Genomic DNA, 15104 nt, shown 5'->3' with positions numbered 1-15104 from the left:
ATAACACGCATTCCACGCTCCACGAAACAAGTAATCATATTACTTTTGAGAGACTAAACAATAAGTCATCGAGTTTACTATACGATAGTTACTTGTTTTTCTACACGATCGAGTATCAAGTCTATACGATAGTCTTCTTCTTCTATACGATAGGTTCATTGCATACTCAGTTGTCTACTCGATCATTTACTTCCTCCTTCCCTCTATCCAAAATTATACAAAGCCCACAATTCCTGGATTCTCACAACGAGAATACCAAGGTAACCTTGTGGTGGTGTCGAGTTCTATATGAGGATCGAGGATTGAGTTGTACTCGCTAGTGATCGAGGATTTTCCAGTTGCTCGTTGTGTTCGTGTTTGTTTGTTGAGTTGCTGAACGATCAAGGGAAATACGTGAAGAAAGAGTTCTTTAAGGGTATTGTTTACTCGATCCCTTGTATGTTTGTTAAGAAGCATATTGTAATTTATCTTTATGCATAATCATTTATGTTTGATTGTAAATGTTTATGTTCTTTCACAATGAAGTTTGGAACAATCTGCTTTCGTTTACAGGTTTTCTAGTTTTAGAGTTCCTTCAATTGGTATCAGAGCCAGGTTGTTCTGATATTCCAAATTCTATTGTTGTATGACTTTCATTTACAGTCTTAGTGGATTTTATGAATTCTACAATGTATTTAATTGTTAAATGTGATTGTGGATGTTGTTAATCGATAATTTCGGGATAATTGCCTCTGTTTAAAGCTTTCTTTAAGTTTACAAGAGTTAATTTGTAAGGCCCCCTGCATTTTTGGGCATAATTAACAAGCTATCGAGTTTGTATTCAAGTTTTTTGTTGTTGAGTCATTCGTGATGAAGCTTCAGACGCATGGAAATGTTGTTCGCTTCGAGGAAGAAGACTAATCGTTGGTCGTATCGTGTAGCCCAAGCTAAATGATCATTTACATTTGGTTATGTGATCGTATAGAAAAGTTCTACTCGATTGTGTAGTATTTGCTAAATGATCGCATAGCTAATGCTACGAGATCGAGTAAAGAGTTTACTCGATCGTGTTGCGTTGACTACTTGATCGCGTAGACGCTCGGGGTAAATGATCACTGAGTATATGATACTCGATGCATGACATGTACGCGCGCTAAACGATCGAGTAGGCCAGCATGCTTATCGCATAGTCACTGGCTACACTATCATTCGATATACGATACTTGACGCTTGCTCCTCGATCGTTTAGGCGATCATGCTCATCGCATTGTCATTGCCTACTCGATCGCATAGCATGCTTTACTCGATGTGCGTTGCACGATCACGTGGCCATCATGCTATCGCATTGTCTAAAGGCACGCGATCCACGCTTCACGATCGTTTATACTCGCTAAGCATTACTCGACGAATTGAAGGAGTTGCTACACGATCAAGTGACAAGGCTTTGCCTAGGTGATTCAAGACCCAGTTCACCTTTTTGAACCGATTGACTCAATTATTTGGTAATAGATAGCTTTATTTTTTCGGTTTTGAGGCTATTATCCCGGTCCATCAATTTTTAATGAATGTACATGTGATATATGTTTAATTATATGTCATAATGTATGTCATATAGTTTTAAAACCCACTATAGGTTATGCATTTATTCATTCATCATCTTTGTATTATTAGTGTTATAATATAGTAGTTTGCATGATTCAATTACGTTAAAGCACGTTCATGCATCATATAGTATAAGAGTTATAATATATGCATGCATTAAGTATATCCATGCATCATCTTTATATTATAAGTGTTATACTATAAGGGTGTATGTTAGCATGTATGCTTAGTTCATTACAAGTTATGTAACAGCTATATATAGTAATGAATGAACATTGCATGAAGCATGACACTTATGTTTATTTATAAACATTATAAATGCTTTGTGAATGTCTAGCTAAGCATTGTGGTTTCTTTTGATTGTTTCATTCTTTATAAGTGTTAAATTTAATGAAATTAGAATTAAAATCAATAAGAAAGACATGCATGCAAACTTAGGCTTTAATCATGTTTTAAAAAAGTTTTAAAATTTGATTGAGATAGATCTAAGATCATGATTCTAATGAGATTAGAAACCTAAGTTTAATCTTTCAATTCAGTTTAATAGGATTAAGTTGACTAGTAAAAGATTAAATATGTACCAGATCTATCTATAAGGGACCTTTTGTCTAAGGTTGGTTCTGGCTAGGCTGGGGTACTTATGTCGATGGAAACGTCGCACCCCTACCTAGAAAACTACCTGGAAAGGTGAATTAGATAGATTTGTTACATGCATGCAAATTTGATGAAAGTCTGTTAAAATGTTTAATAAGATTTGAATCAAACTTGTTTAATCATAAAAAAATAAGTGTTGTCTTTTAGCAAATTAAACTTCCACTTATTTAAAATCGGTAGCCGGATTGACTAAATTAATGAATCCCTAGGTAGAACATTCAGTGGGAGGTAATTGGGGTATATGATACTTCACTTTACCTCTACACATTTCTCCCTAAAAGTTCACACTGTGAGATCTATCCTCGGCCTCGAGGCACCCTGGGAGTGTCCCCCTATAGGATAGCATTTGGGTAGGTCAATACCAAGGTGAATGGAGAAAATGTTCATAGTAAGTGGGAGTGGGATGTGTGACAACATATCCCATGGTTTCTCTCATTAGGTTGGATAAAGTTTTCGTGCATTGCCTCGAGGTACCATGGGAGTGTCCCCCTAAAGGATGGTTGTATTTGCACAAATCTTTATCTGATCTCTAGAAATGGATAGGGTTGCTTTAGTCTCTTTTCCTAATCTTCTTTTTCCCTATGGTGGGCGCATTAGGGCAGGACTTTAAAGCCTAGAATGAGGGGTTACACTTACATGGAATTGTTAAGGATGTTAACAAATTATGGACGAACAATGGTGACTGTTGGATTCAGTTACAAGGAGTTTTTTCTGTCTAATGGTTGAAATTGTCTCATTTCAGTGAAGGGGCACTTGATCACCCCAACGGTGACTTTTGTCCTACCTCACTGGGGCATCATTGCAAAATAGATGTCACTTAGGATAAAATAGAACTATTTTGCTAAAAATTAATTGGTGTCAAAAGTGGTAATGCAAGTAGACTCATTAAGTTTATTCTTTTATTGGCAACTTTATTAAAATGGTTACTGTTACACTTGGTTTATTAGCCGCCGATAAATTGACTAGTGAAAACTAAGCTAGTTGGATAAACACCATAAATACGATAGTTAACATCAATGACCTTAGGTTCATCCTTATGGAGGAGTGTCTTCCTATTCCACCTTCTAACGTCGCTCGAAATGTTCGAGAGGCGTATGAGAAATGGACACGGGTGAACGAGAAGGCCTTAGCGTACATCTTGGCCAACCTTAACGATGTTTTAGCCAAAAAGCATGAGCTCATGATCATTGCACGCGAGATCATGGAGTCCCTGAAGGGAATGTTCGGACAACCATCCGCGTAACTCAAGCACGACACTCTTAAGTTCATCTTCAACTTCAATATGAAGGAGGGTACATCTGTTCGTGAACATGTTCTGAACATGATGGTCCACTTTAATGTGGTGGAGATTAATAGGTTGAGAATTGATGAGGCCAGCCAGGTTAACATTATTTTGGAGTCGTTACCAGAAAGTTTCCTTCACTTTGTAAGCAACGCTGTTTTGAATGGGGTTGAATACAACCTTACAACTCTACTCAACGAGTTGCAGACTTTCCAATCCTTGCTGAAAAGTAAGGAGAAGAAGGTTGGTAAGGCAAATGTTGCTTCATCATCCAGAAAGTTCCATAAAGGTTCGACCTCAGGAACTAAGTCTGCACCTTCTTCTTCTGGCACTAGCAAGTGGAAGAAGAAGAACGGTAGTAAAGGGAAGGGGAAGGCACCTACTAACCCACAACTTGTTGCTTCGTGGGGTAGGCGACCAATGTTGGTTGACAAAGGAAAGTGTTTCCACTGCAACCTGGATGGGCACTGGACGCGGAATTGTCAACATTATTTGGTTGAGAAGAAGAAAGCCAAACAAGATAAATATGATTTACTGGTTTTGGAGACTTGTTTAGTGGAAAATGATGATTCTGCCTGGACTATATACTCTAGGGCCACTAACCATGTTTGTTCTTCATTTTAGGGAATTAGTTTTTCGTGGCAACTTGAGGCTGGTGAGATGACGATGCGAGGTTGAACCGGGCACGTCGTCTCAGCTGTGGCAATGGGAGGTCTCCAATTGACTTTACATAATAGGTTTATCATTCTGAATGATGTGTATGTAGTTCTCGAGTTAAAGAGGAACTTAATTTCTGTAAAGTTTCTGTAAAGTCATTGCTTGAATGTAAATACACATTAAATTTTCTAGTAAATAAAGTGTTTATTTTGAAAGATGGTGTTGATATATGTTCATCTTAACTGGAAAACAATTTGTATGTGCTAAGGCCATTAGCAAAAATTCCCTCCATAACATAGAGATGTTTAAAACTGTCGTAACTCAAAACAAACGACTTAAAGTTTCTCCCAAAGAAAATGCCTAGCTTTGGGGTTTGGGGCACAATAATCTCAATAGGATTGAAAGGTTGGTGAAGAATGGACTTCTAAACGAATTAGAAGAAAATTCTTTACCTGTGTGCAAGTCATGCCTTGAAGGAAAAATGACTAAAAGACCTTTTACTGGAAAAGATTATAGGGCCAAATAGCCTCTAGAGTTCATGCATTCAGACATTTGTGGTCCGATGAATGTGCGAGCCAGGGAGGTTATGAATACTTTATCACTTTTATTGATGATTATTCAAGGTATAGGTACATTTATTAATGCAACATAAGTCTGGGTTCTTTGAAAAGTTTAAAGAGTTCAAGGCTGAAGTTGAAAATGCATTTAGTAAAACGATTAAAATGCTTTGATCTGATCGAGGTGGAGAGTTTTTGGATTTTTCTTTCCAGAACTATTTGATAGAACATGGAATCGTTTCCCAACTCTCCGAATCTGGTACATCTCAGATGAATGGTGTATTAGAGAGGAGAAATAGAACCCTATTGGACATGGTTTGGTCGATGATGAGTTACGCTTCCTTACCATACTCGTTTTAGGGTTTTGTAGTAGAGACTGCAACATACATCCTGAACTGTGTTCCCTCCAAGAGTGTTGGCAGAACACCTTTGAAGTTGTGGAACGGGAGTAAAGCTAGTTTACGTCACTTTCGCATCTGGGTTTGCCCAGCACACGTGCTTAAGGCTAATTCTAAGAAATTGGAATCATGTTCGAGGTTGTGTCTATTTGTAGACTACCCCAAAGGGACATGTGGGAGTCATTTTTATGATCCTAAGGAAAATAAAGTGTTTGTATTGAAAAACACTACTTTTTTAAGGAGAATCATATCAGGGAGTAGTCCTAGAAGTAAAATCGTGTTGAATGAGCTTTTCAAAGAAACTACTGAAACTTCAACAAAAGTTGTTGAAGAGCCTGCTACCTCAACAAGAGTTGCTGATGGAAGTTCATCTAGTAAGTCCAATCCACCTCAAGAGTTGAGGGAACCTCGACGTAGTGGGAAGGTTGCGAACCCACCTACGTTATATGGGTTTAACCGAAATCCTAGCTATGGTAGCTGATGGCGAGGTTGAGGATCCGTTGTCTTACAAGAAGGCAATGGATGATGTTGACAAAGATGAATGGGTGAAAGCCATAGATCTCGAGATGGAGTCTATGTACTTCAACTCAGTTTGGGATCTTGTAGATTAGCCTAATGAGGTTACACCTATAGATTGTAAATGGATCTACAAGAGGAAACGAGGTGCTGATGGAAAGGTACAAACCTTTAAAGCTAGACTTGTGGCAAAGGGTTATACCCAGGTAGAGGGAGTTGATTATGAGAAGACTTTCTCGCCTGTTTCTATGCTAATGTCTATCCATTGCCTCATATTATGACTATGAAATATGGAAAATGGATGTCAAGACTACTTTTCTGAATGGCAATCTTGAGGAGACCATTTATATGGTGCAGCTCGAGAAATTCATAACCCAAGGTTAAGAGAAAAAGGTTTGCAAGCTGAATCGGTCCATTTATGGACTAAAACAGCCATTTAGATCTTGGAACATAAGGTTTAATACTGCGATCAAATCTTATAGGTTTGACCAAAACATTGATGAACCTTATGTCTACAAGAAAATCATCAATAGTTTAGTAGTTTTCCTAGTGTTGTATGTAGACGATATCCTACTCATTGGAAATGGTGTAGGTTTACTGACTTCAGTTAAGAACTAGCTAGTGACCCAATTCCAAATGAAATATTTGGGAGAGCCTCAGTTTGTTCTTGGGATTCAGATCTTTCAGGATCGAAAGAACAAAATACTAGTACTATCTCAGGCATCGTATATTAACAAAATGTTGATCAAGTACTCGATGTAATATAATACTTTATTCATTAAATGAACACTTTATATATTTATTAATGGTTTGTTTACAAATTTAAACAAACTACGAGATTTAGGACATAAATCCTAACAGGTATGACGTCTCTAAAAGTAATTTTCGAAAATAGGGGAAATTTCCCTTCCATCTTGCCATAATCTCATATTTTTCCTACTTACGCCTCCCCCTCCTTTCATTTTCCCCTGTTGAGTGCAAAATTATATTTAAATAGTCTATTGATTATATTTAAAACGATCCATTGATTATTTTTAAAATGGTCCATTGATTAATTTTAAAACAGTCCGTTGATTAATTTTAAAACGGTCCGTTGATTATATTTAAAACGGTTCGTTGATTATTTTTAAAACGGCCAGTTGATTACTTTTAAAACGATTCTTTTCAACGCTGAAGGCCTATAAAAGGCGAGGCCTTCAGCAGTTCGTTATACACATAATTCATTTTCTAAATTCTCACCTTAATTTCCTCTTCTCCTCCATCTTAGCTTTTGAAAGGGTGTACGTTCCGATCGATAACGGTGCATTTACGATCGGTTTTCATTTGGTTGTTTTATCCTGAGGACGACGTGGCAATTTTTAGACCTGCTTACACACTTGGGCAGAGCCGCGAAATGTCTTAAAGAGAGCGAGCTCCGCGACTCAGTCTATAACGAGTTTCTGTTTTGTAGGTTTTGCTCTTCGCTTGACCGTCGTGCCTTGACGGTTTACAGTTCGTCGTTCTGAGGGCCCTGTCATTTCTAAAAATTTTTAGACGTATCGTCATCATCAACGGCCCTCAGTAGCAACAATGAGATATCTGATCTCAACCATCCATTCTGGTTCGAAGGAGCAAACTTCAAGCGGTGGAAGAAAAGATGTTCTTCCTCACAGTCAAGAAAGTTTCCGAAGCTTGTACCAACGCTAAGCCGATCGTCCCTTTAGAAGAACAAACTGAACAATAGATCAAAGAAGCTGCTGACTAAGAGGAGAAAGACTTTCTATTTAAGAATTTCATTTTAAATTGTTTGACTGATGATCTGTATGACTACTACAGTACAATGAAGATAGTAAAGGAGGTCAGGGATGCCCTGTAAAAGAAGTATGACACTGAGGAGGCCGGTTCGAAGAAATATGTGGTTAGCCGTTATCTCAAGTTCTAGATGTCGGATGAAAATTTCGTGGAGGCCTAATCCCATGAACTTTAGAAGATAGCCCACAAGATAATTACTGAAGGTATGCCTCTAGACGAACAATTCCAAGTTGTTGTTATTATTGATAAACTACCCCTCCTTCCCCCCCCCCCCCCCCCCCCCCCCCTTGTGGAAGGACTTTAAGAACACTTTGAGGCATAAGACCAAAGAGTTATCCTTGGAGAGTCTTATAACCTAGCTAAGGATCAAGGAGGAAGCTTGGAAGCAGGACCAGAGGGAGGAAGTGAACACAGTACCTAGGAAACCCACCTTTGCCGTGGTAAAATCTGACCAAAAACCTAAGAGGACAAAGAGGAAAGGTCAAAATCGTGGCTCCAACAACAAAAACCAATAGTAAAAACCGAAGCCCTCTTCAGAAGAAACAGTACAGTTCCTCTGCTTTAATTGTAATAAACCTAGGCACATGGCTAGGAACTATAGGAGCAGGTGTCGTCCTGCTGGTCAGACGAATCTAACAGAAGAACCATTACTCGCCATGGTCATAGAAGTAAATGTGATCGGTGGTTGTGAAGGGTGGTAGATAGACACTGGCGCGACGCACCATGTCTATCACGACCTTACTCTATTTAAAATTTATGTTGAAACTAAGGATAAGAATATTCTGTTGGGAGATCAACACTCAACGAAATTTGCTGGAACCGGCGAGGTGGAACTGAAGTTTACCTCTGGGAAAACCCTCACGTTGAAGGACATTCTGCACACTCCAGAGATACGAAAGAATTTGGTTTCGGGCTATCTCCTCAATTAAGACGGGTTTACTCAAAGTATAGGGGTAGACCTATATACCCTAACCAAAAATAATGTATTTGTAAGGAAAGGGTATGTAACTGAGAGAATGTTCAAATTAAATCTAGACCTTAATAAAATAAAATCTTCTGTGTATATGCTATGTTCTATGAATATTTGGCATGCTAGACTCTGTCATGTGAATAAGAATTTAATTAGTAATATGATTAGGCTTGAAATGATACCTAACTTATCCAAGAATGATTTTGATAAATACGAGTATTGTAGTCAGGCTAAAATTACTAAAACTCCGCATAAATCTATACTTAGGAATTCTGAGCCTCTAGATTTGATTCATTCTGATGTCTGTGAATTTGATGGCATATTGACTAGGAACAGTAAAAGATATTTCATTACTTTTATTGACAACTACTGTGATTTTACTTTTGTATACCTACTGAAAAACAAAAGTGATGCTTTTGATGCCTTCAAACTTTTTGTTTATGAAATAGAGAATCAGTTTAATAGAAAAGTTAAAAGACTTCGTAGTGATAGGGGAACCAAGTATGACTCGGACAGTTTTAGTGAATTCTTTAACTCACATGGAATAATACACGAAAAGACCGCACCTTATTCTCCTGAAATGAACGGAAAAGCCGAAAGAAAAAAATAGAACTTTAGCTGAGCTAGTAGTTGCTATTTTACTTAGTTCAGAAGCCGCGTCTTATTGGTGGGGTGAAATCATCCTTACCGTGTGTTAGTCCTAAATAGAATCTCAAAATCTAAAAATAAAACTTCACTTTACGAAATTCTCGAGAATAAGAAACCAAACTTGTCCTACTTTAGAACATGGGGTTGTCTAGCCTTTGTAAGAATTCCTGACCCAAAAAGGAGAAAGTTGGCTAGTAGAGCTTACGAATGTGTCTTTATAGGTTATGCCTTAAATAGTAAAGCCTATAGATTCTATGATCTAGTGAACCAAGTGATCATTGAGTCAAATGATGCCGACTTCTTTGAAGATAGGTTTCCTTTTAAATCAAGAAATAGTGGGGGCTCAAGTTCAAGTGGTATAACTCTAGTTAGAAATCCTAACACTAGAGAGGAAACTGACCCAAAACCTAGAAGAAGCAAAAGAGCTAGAACCGCGGAAGAAGAAGATACCATCCTAAGCCCATTAATATCAACAGAAGAGCTAAAGGGTTCGTCGCCATTCAGCATAGACGACCAGCTCTCACTCCAGCAAGAAACCAAGACGACCCTCATTGAGGCATTGTTGAAGTCCAACGCATCTAGTGCACCCACCTCTACAGCACGTGTGTATGCCTCATGTTGTACATCCATAGGCTTCTCAGACGAAGATCTGCTGTTGGGATTCAAATTGCATAATAGGCCTTTGGACGTCTCTGGATACATTCAAGAACAGAGAGTGGGTTGAATCCTCATCGACAACGAATTTGTCGTCAAAAAAATGCATAACACGACTATGAAACAGGTGGGCATACTCATGGAAGAGCTATCAAAAAGAAAATTAGTGATTCAGGGTTTCAATCAAGGCAACCAAAGGTCGATAGGCATGATACGCTTAGAGCTCCTCATTGGCGATCTAAAGGCTGGCGCGCTGTTTCATGTGATAGACTTAAAGATCACTTACAGGCTGCTATTGGGGCACCCTTGGATTCATGGGAATGGTGTGATTACATCGACACTGCATCAGTGTTTCAAGTTCTACTAGGATGGGATTAAGAAGGTTGAAGCAGACTCTAATCCGTTTTCTGAGGCTGAATTTCACTTTGCATATGCAAAGTTTTACCTAAAGAGCGAGAATTCTAGTGAAACAATGACAGTAGAGACCTCGCGAACAAAGAAAGAAGGTGGATCCCAGTCAAGGTCGCCAATAGACATGAAGAAAGGGACAGGTAGCAAGGTACAAGCCTCCAACCCAAAAAAGAGTTTGACAGCCCCCAGTGTCGGAAAGATACCCATGGTGAGGGATGAAGAAGCCTCAAAACCTCCGATTCTACGCTGTCCCTTTTTCGAGACGAAAAAATGGCAAGTCACCTTTTATAGAATGCTCAAAAGGTTTGTCGGTTGGTGACATAGAAATTCTAACGGAGAGTTTCATCACACCCCTCATGACGATAACAAAGCAGGAAGTCCATAAGCCGGAGGTGGAACTGACAGAGTTAAAGCTGCCCGAGAGGTGGAGTACAGACGGATTCGATCCTAAGGCTTACAAGCTATTGGCGAAGGCGGGTTATGACTTCACAACTCACACTGAGTTCAAGAGTTTGAAGATTTATGAGCAACCCCGACTCTCGTCAACCCAAAGAAAAGCTTTTGTAAGAGGGACACGCTATACCTACGTTGAAGGCGGGACTCAAATATGAATTGTCAAAGCCAGTCCACATAATCAGAAAGACGAATGGAAAAGTGGCAACAACAATCATATCATTGCAGAAGAAGTCAATGATATAGAGGAAAAGGAGGGCAAAGATAAAAGAGCCTCAGCCTTCGACCGTATTAGATCGTCTGCCGCAGTGCCTTGATCTTCGAGAGATTAAGCATGACAGAAGCAGCGCATAGGATTCTCAGAGCTACTCAATGCTCAACCTTTTAAAGGTTGACGCTACCGAATAAGGGAAAGGAGGAAATCAACTGTCAACCACTAGTGGTGGTGCGACCGTCAGCCTTCGAAAGACTAGGTGCAGTTCCAAAGGAAAACGAAGGAAACCTCCGCACTCACATTTTTTATTGCTTGAAGCACGAGAGGGTTGGAGATCCCCTCGACGATTATGTCCCTAGTAAGACAAAGAAGAAGGGAAAAGTCTGCACTGACACCCCTAAATGACAATAAAAAAGAGGGGGTCGATACCCCGAGCGTCAATTTGGTGACGCCTTGACCTTAAAAACACTGAAGGGCCATCAAGAGAGGCGAGAAGTAATGGAGAAATTCGTGATACCGTCCCCTCACACATGAAGAGAAAGACCTTTGTTACTTTAAACACAAGTGAGGGCTCGCTCAAAATAAAGAGGCGTGACGTCGCTTTCACCAATCCTTATAATGGAAATTTAGAGCATGAGGCAGGTGAAACTTCGTGCCACCACCTCACCATCACCGAAGAATCCGAAGAATGCCTGATCAAGGAGGAAGTGGAGGACGCTCTGCAGGATCTAAAAGACGTTGGTCAATCCACAGTGGATGAGTTAAAAGAGGTGAATCTGGTCACAATAGAGAAGCCACGTCCGACTTTCATCAGTACGTCCCTCTCGAAAAGGGAAGAGGACAAATACATGAGCTTGCTCACCGAGTATAGGGATGTTTTCACTTGGTCATACAAAGAGATACCGGGACTAGATCCGAAGGTAGCAGTCCACCATCTCGCGATCAAACAGGGGTGTCGACCCGTTAAGCAGGCTCAGCAACGCTTTCGGCTAGAACTTATCCCCCAGATTGAGGTTGAAATCAATAAGCTGATTTAAGACAGGTTCATTCGCGAAGTCAAATACCCCACGTGGATAGCCAACATTGTCTCAGTTAGAAAAAAGAATGGACATCTTTGTGTCTGCGTAGACTTTCGCGACCTACACAGCGCATGCCTGAAAAACGATTTTCCATTGCCCACCAAAGAGATCATGGTCGATGCGACAACAGAACATGAGGCCTTATTCTTCATGGACAGATCATCCTAGTATAACTAGATACAAATGGCCCATGCAGACAAAGAAATGACGACATTTCGAACCCCAAAAGGGATATATTGTTATGAGGTGATGCCCTTCGGGTTGAAGAACGCTGGCGCTACTTATCAACATGCCATGCAAAAGGTGTTTGATGATATGTTGCACAAACACGTGGAATGCTATGTGGATGACCTTGTGGTTGAGACCAAACCGTGTTTGATCGCCTGCGAAAGTACTAGTTAAAGATGAACCCTCTCAAATGTGCGTTTGGCGTAACTTTAGGAAAGTTTATGGGCTTCGTTATGAGACATCGAGGGATAGAGATAGATTAATCCAAGATCGATACCATCTAAAAGGTTCCAAGACCAAGGAATCTACATGAGTTGAGAAGTTTGCAAGGACGTCTGGCCTACATCTGGAGGTTTATTTCTATCTTGGCAGGGTGGTGTCAACCTTTTAAGAGACTGATGAAAAAGGGAAAGAAATTCGAATGGGATGAGATCTACTAGAATGATTTCGATAGCATAAAGAGGTACCTGATCAACCCTTCTATCTTAGGAGCCCCAGTAGTGGGCAAGTCATTGATACTATACATCGCAGCACAAGAGAGATCGTTGGGGGCACTGTTAGCACAAGAGGTTAAGTAAGACCCTAAACGAAGCCAAGATCAATTATTCTCCTATTGAAAAGAAGTATCTTGCGCTCTAAGATGTGCCTTGCGCTCTTCTTCGCCATAGAAAAGTTAAGGCACTACATGCAAGCCTTCACAGTCCATTTAATTGTGAAAGCTGATCCCATCAAGTATGTTCTGCCCAGGCCAATCATCTTGGGGCGTTTAGCTAAGTGGGCAATAATGCATCAACAGTATGACATCGTTTATATACCGCAAAGGGCAGTTAAAAGGCAGGCATTGGCCAACTTCTTGACAGATCACCCAATTCCATCAGATTGGAAGTTAAGTGAAGACTCGCCCGACGATGAAATTCTCTTCACTTAAACCTCAGGGTTGTGGGTCATTTTCTTTGATGGTGCGGCATAAAGAAGTGGTGTAAGGGCAGGTATCGTCCTCATTTGGCTAGAAAAGCACATGCTTCCTTATAGCATCACACTTGCTGAGTTATGCTCAAACAATGTCGCTGAATACTAAGCCTTGATAATTGGTATCTAAATGGCCTTGGAGATTGGGGTAGCATGTATAGAAATTTTTTGTGACCCAAAGTTGATAATCGATCAACTCTTATGCCAATAATGTCAAGCATGATGACTTGAAACCTTACTTCACTTACGCTTGCCAATTGATGGAAAAGTTCGAAAGCGTGACGTTGGAGCATGTCCCGAGGACGGAGAATAAGAAAGCGGATGCCTTGGCAAACCGAGCTACTGCCTTAACAGTTTTGGATAATGTGCCCTTTAATATATCGATTTGTCAGAGATGGGTTGTACCTCCGGTCGGGACTGCATGTGAGGAAATGAATGCGATATCAGTCTACCTAATCGATAAGGAAGACTGGTGGCAGCCTATCATAGATTATCTTGAGCATGGAAGGCTCCCGAACGACCCCCATCTTAAAACCGAGGTTCGAAGAAGGGTGCGCATTTCATTTACTACAAAGGGGTCTTATACCGTCGATCCCTTGAAGGACTTTTCCTTCAATGCCTCAATAAAAAGAAGTCAGCAAAGGCTTTAGAGGAAGCTCACTCAGGCGTATGCGGCGCGCGTCAAGCTGGACCGAGCTACAATTTCAGCTAAAAAGAATGGGTTACTATTGGCCGGGGATGATCCAGGACTCGATGGAATACATAAAGAAGTGCGAAGCCTGTCAATATCATGCGAATTTCATTCATAAACCGCCCGAGCCTCTGCATCCAACTATAGCCTTGTGGCCTTTCGAAGCATGGGGGTTTGATCTGGTTAGCCCTATAACACCTAAGTCATTAGATGGGTACTTCTATATCCTTACAGCCACTGACTACTTTTCAAGATAGGTTGAGGTTGTCGCTTTAAGGGAAGCTAAGAAAGAAAATGTGGTAGATTTTATCCATACTCATATCATTTATTAGTACGGTATTCCCCATCGAATTGTGATGGATAACGAGAGACAATTCTCTAACAGCTTGATGGACAAGTTGTGTGAAAATTCAAATTCTAGCAGTGCAAGTCGTCCATGTATAATGCCACCGCTGAAGAAAATTGTTTCTAAGTCGAAGAGAGATTGGCAGGAGAAGATCGATGAAGCGTTGTGGGCTTATCGCACCACTCATCGTATCCCTACAGGAGTCACCCCGTACTCTCTTGTTTATGGGGTAGAAGCTGTCCTTACTTTGGAAAGAGAAATTCCATCACTAAAAATGACGGTGCAAGAAGGGCTGCTTGTAGAGGATAACGCTAAACTACGGCTTCAAAAGTTGGAAGCACTGGATGAAAAATGATTAGAAGCTCAACAAGCGTTGGAATGTTACCAAGTGCGAATGTCTACAGCCTTTGATAAACATGTAAAGCCTCGATCTTCTCAAGTTTTTGATCTAGTGCTTGCCGTTAGAAGACCAATTATCATGACAAGACATACGGGGAATAATTTACACCTAAATGGGATGGGCCCTACGTGGTCAAAGAAGTATACACAAACGGAGCATACAAGATAGTTAATCAAGACGGGCAAAGAATCGGCCCGATCAACGGCAAGTTTCACAAGAAGTTTTATGCTTAACAAATGTAAAGAAAAAAAAAGGAAAAAAATATTTGTATGAACTACATTATGACTTGATCTCCATCATTATAAATGTTACGTAGGCAGCTTAAAGAGATTTAAGTTCAATCACGTGATCAAAAGAAAATATATGTGTATGTACATAAGTCCAGTGTAAAAATAAATAAATAAACAAATAAAAGAAGCAGAAATTTAAAGAAGGCTATAAAGCACTGGAGAACATCACTAAGGAAATAACAAAGAAAACAACTTCCATATAAGAAATTTCAGCACCACAATAGTCGAATCTAGTAACTAAAAGAAAGATACAAGAAAAAAAAATCCTAGGCCACCGCCTACTGAGGTACGCCAAATCCAATAAGACAAGCGCTG

At 39.9% G+C, this 15104-nt stretch overlaps 1 protein-coding gene across 1 annotated transcript; it reads left to right on the top strand.

Annotated features, from left to right (window-relative positions):
- The first annotated feature begins 13779 nt into the window (after positions 1 to 13779).
- LOC150031964 (uncharacterized) lies at positions 13780 to 14454 on the top strand. The gene is made up of 2 exons (XM_090308332.1): positions 13780 to 13935; positions 14086 to 14454. Exons 1-2 carry the CDS (start codon positions 13780 to 13782, stop codon positions 14452 to 14454), a joined length of 525 nt encoding a protein of 174 aa, XP_090164458.1.
- Positions 14455 to 15104: the final 650 nt, after the last annotated feature.

The sequence above is a fragment of the Benincasa hispida genome, chromosome 12, assembly GCF_027475165.1.
Source record: "Benincasa hispida cultivar pf3 chromosome 12, pf3_genome.v1.1, whole genome shotgun sequence".
Classification (NCBI taxonomy): Eukaryota; Viridiplantae; Streptophyta; class Magnoliopsida; order Cucurbitales; family Cucurbitaceae; genus Benincasa; species Benincasa hispida.
This window is presented reverse-complemented; position numbering and strand designations above follow the sequence as displayed.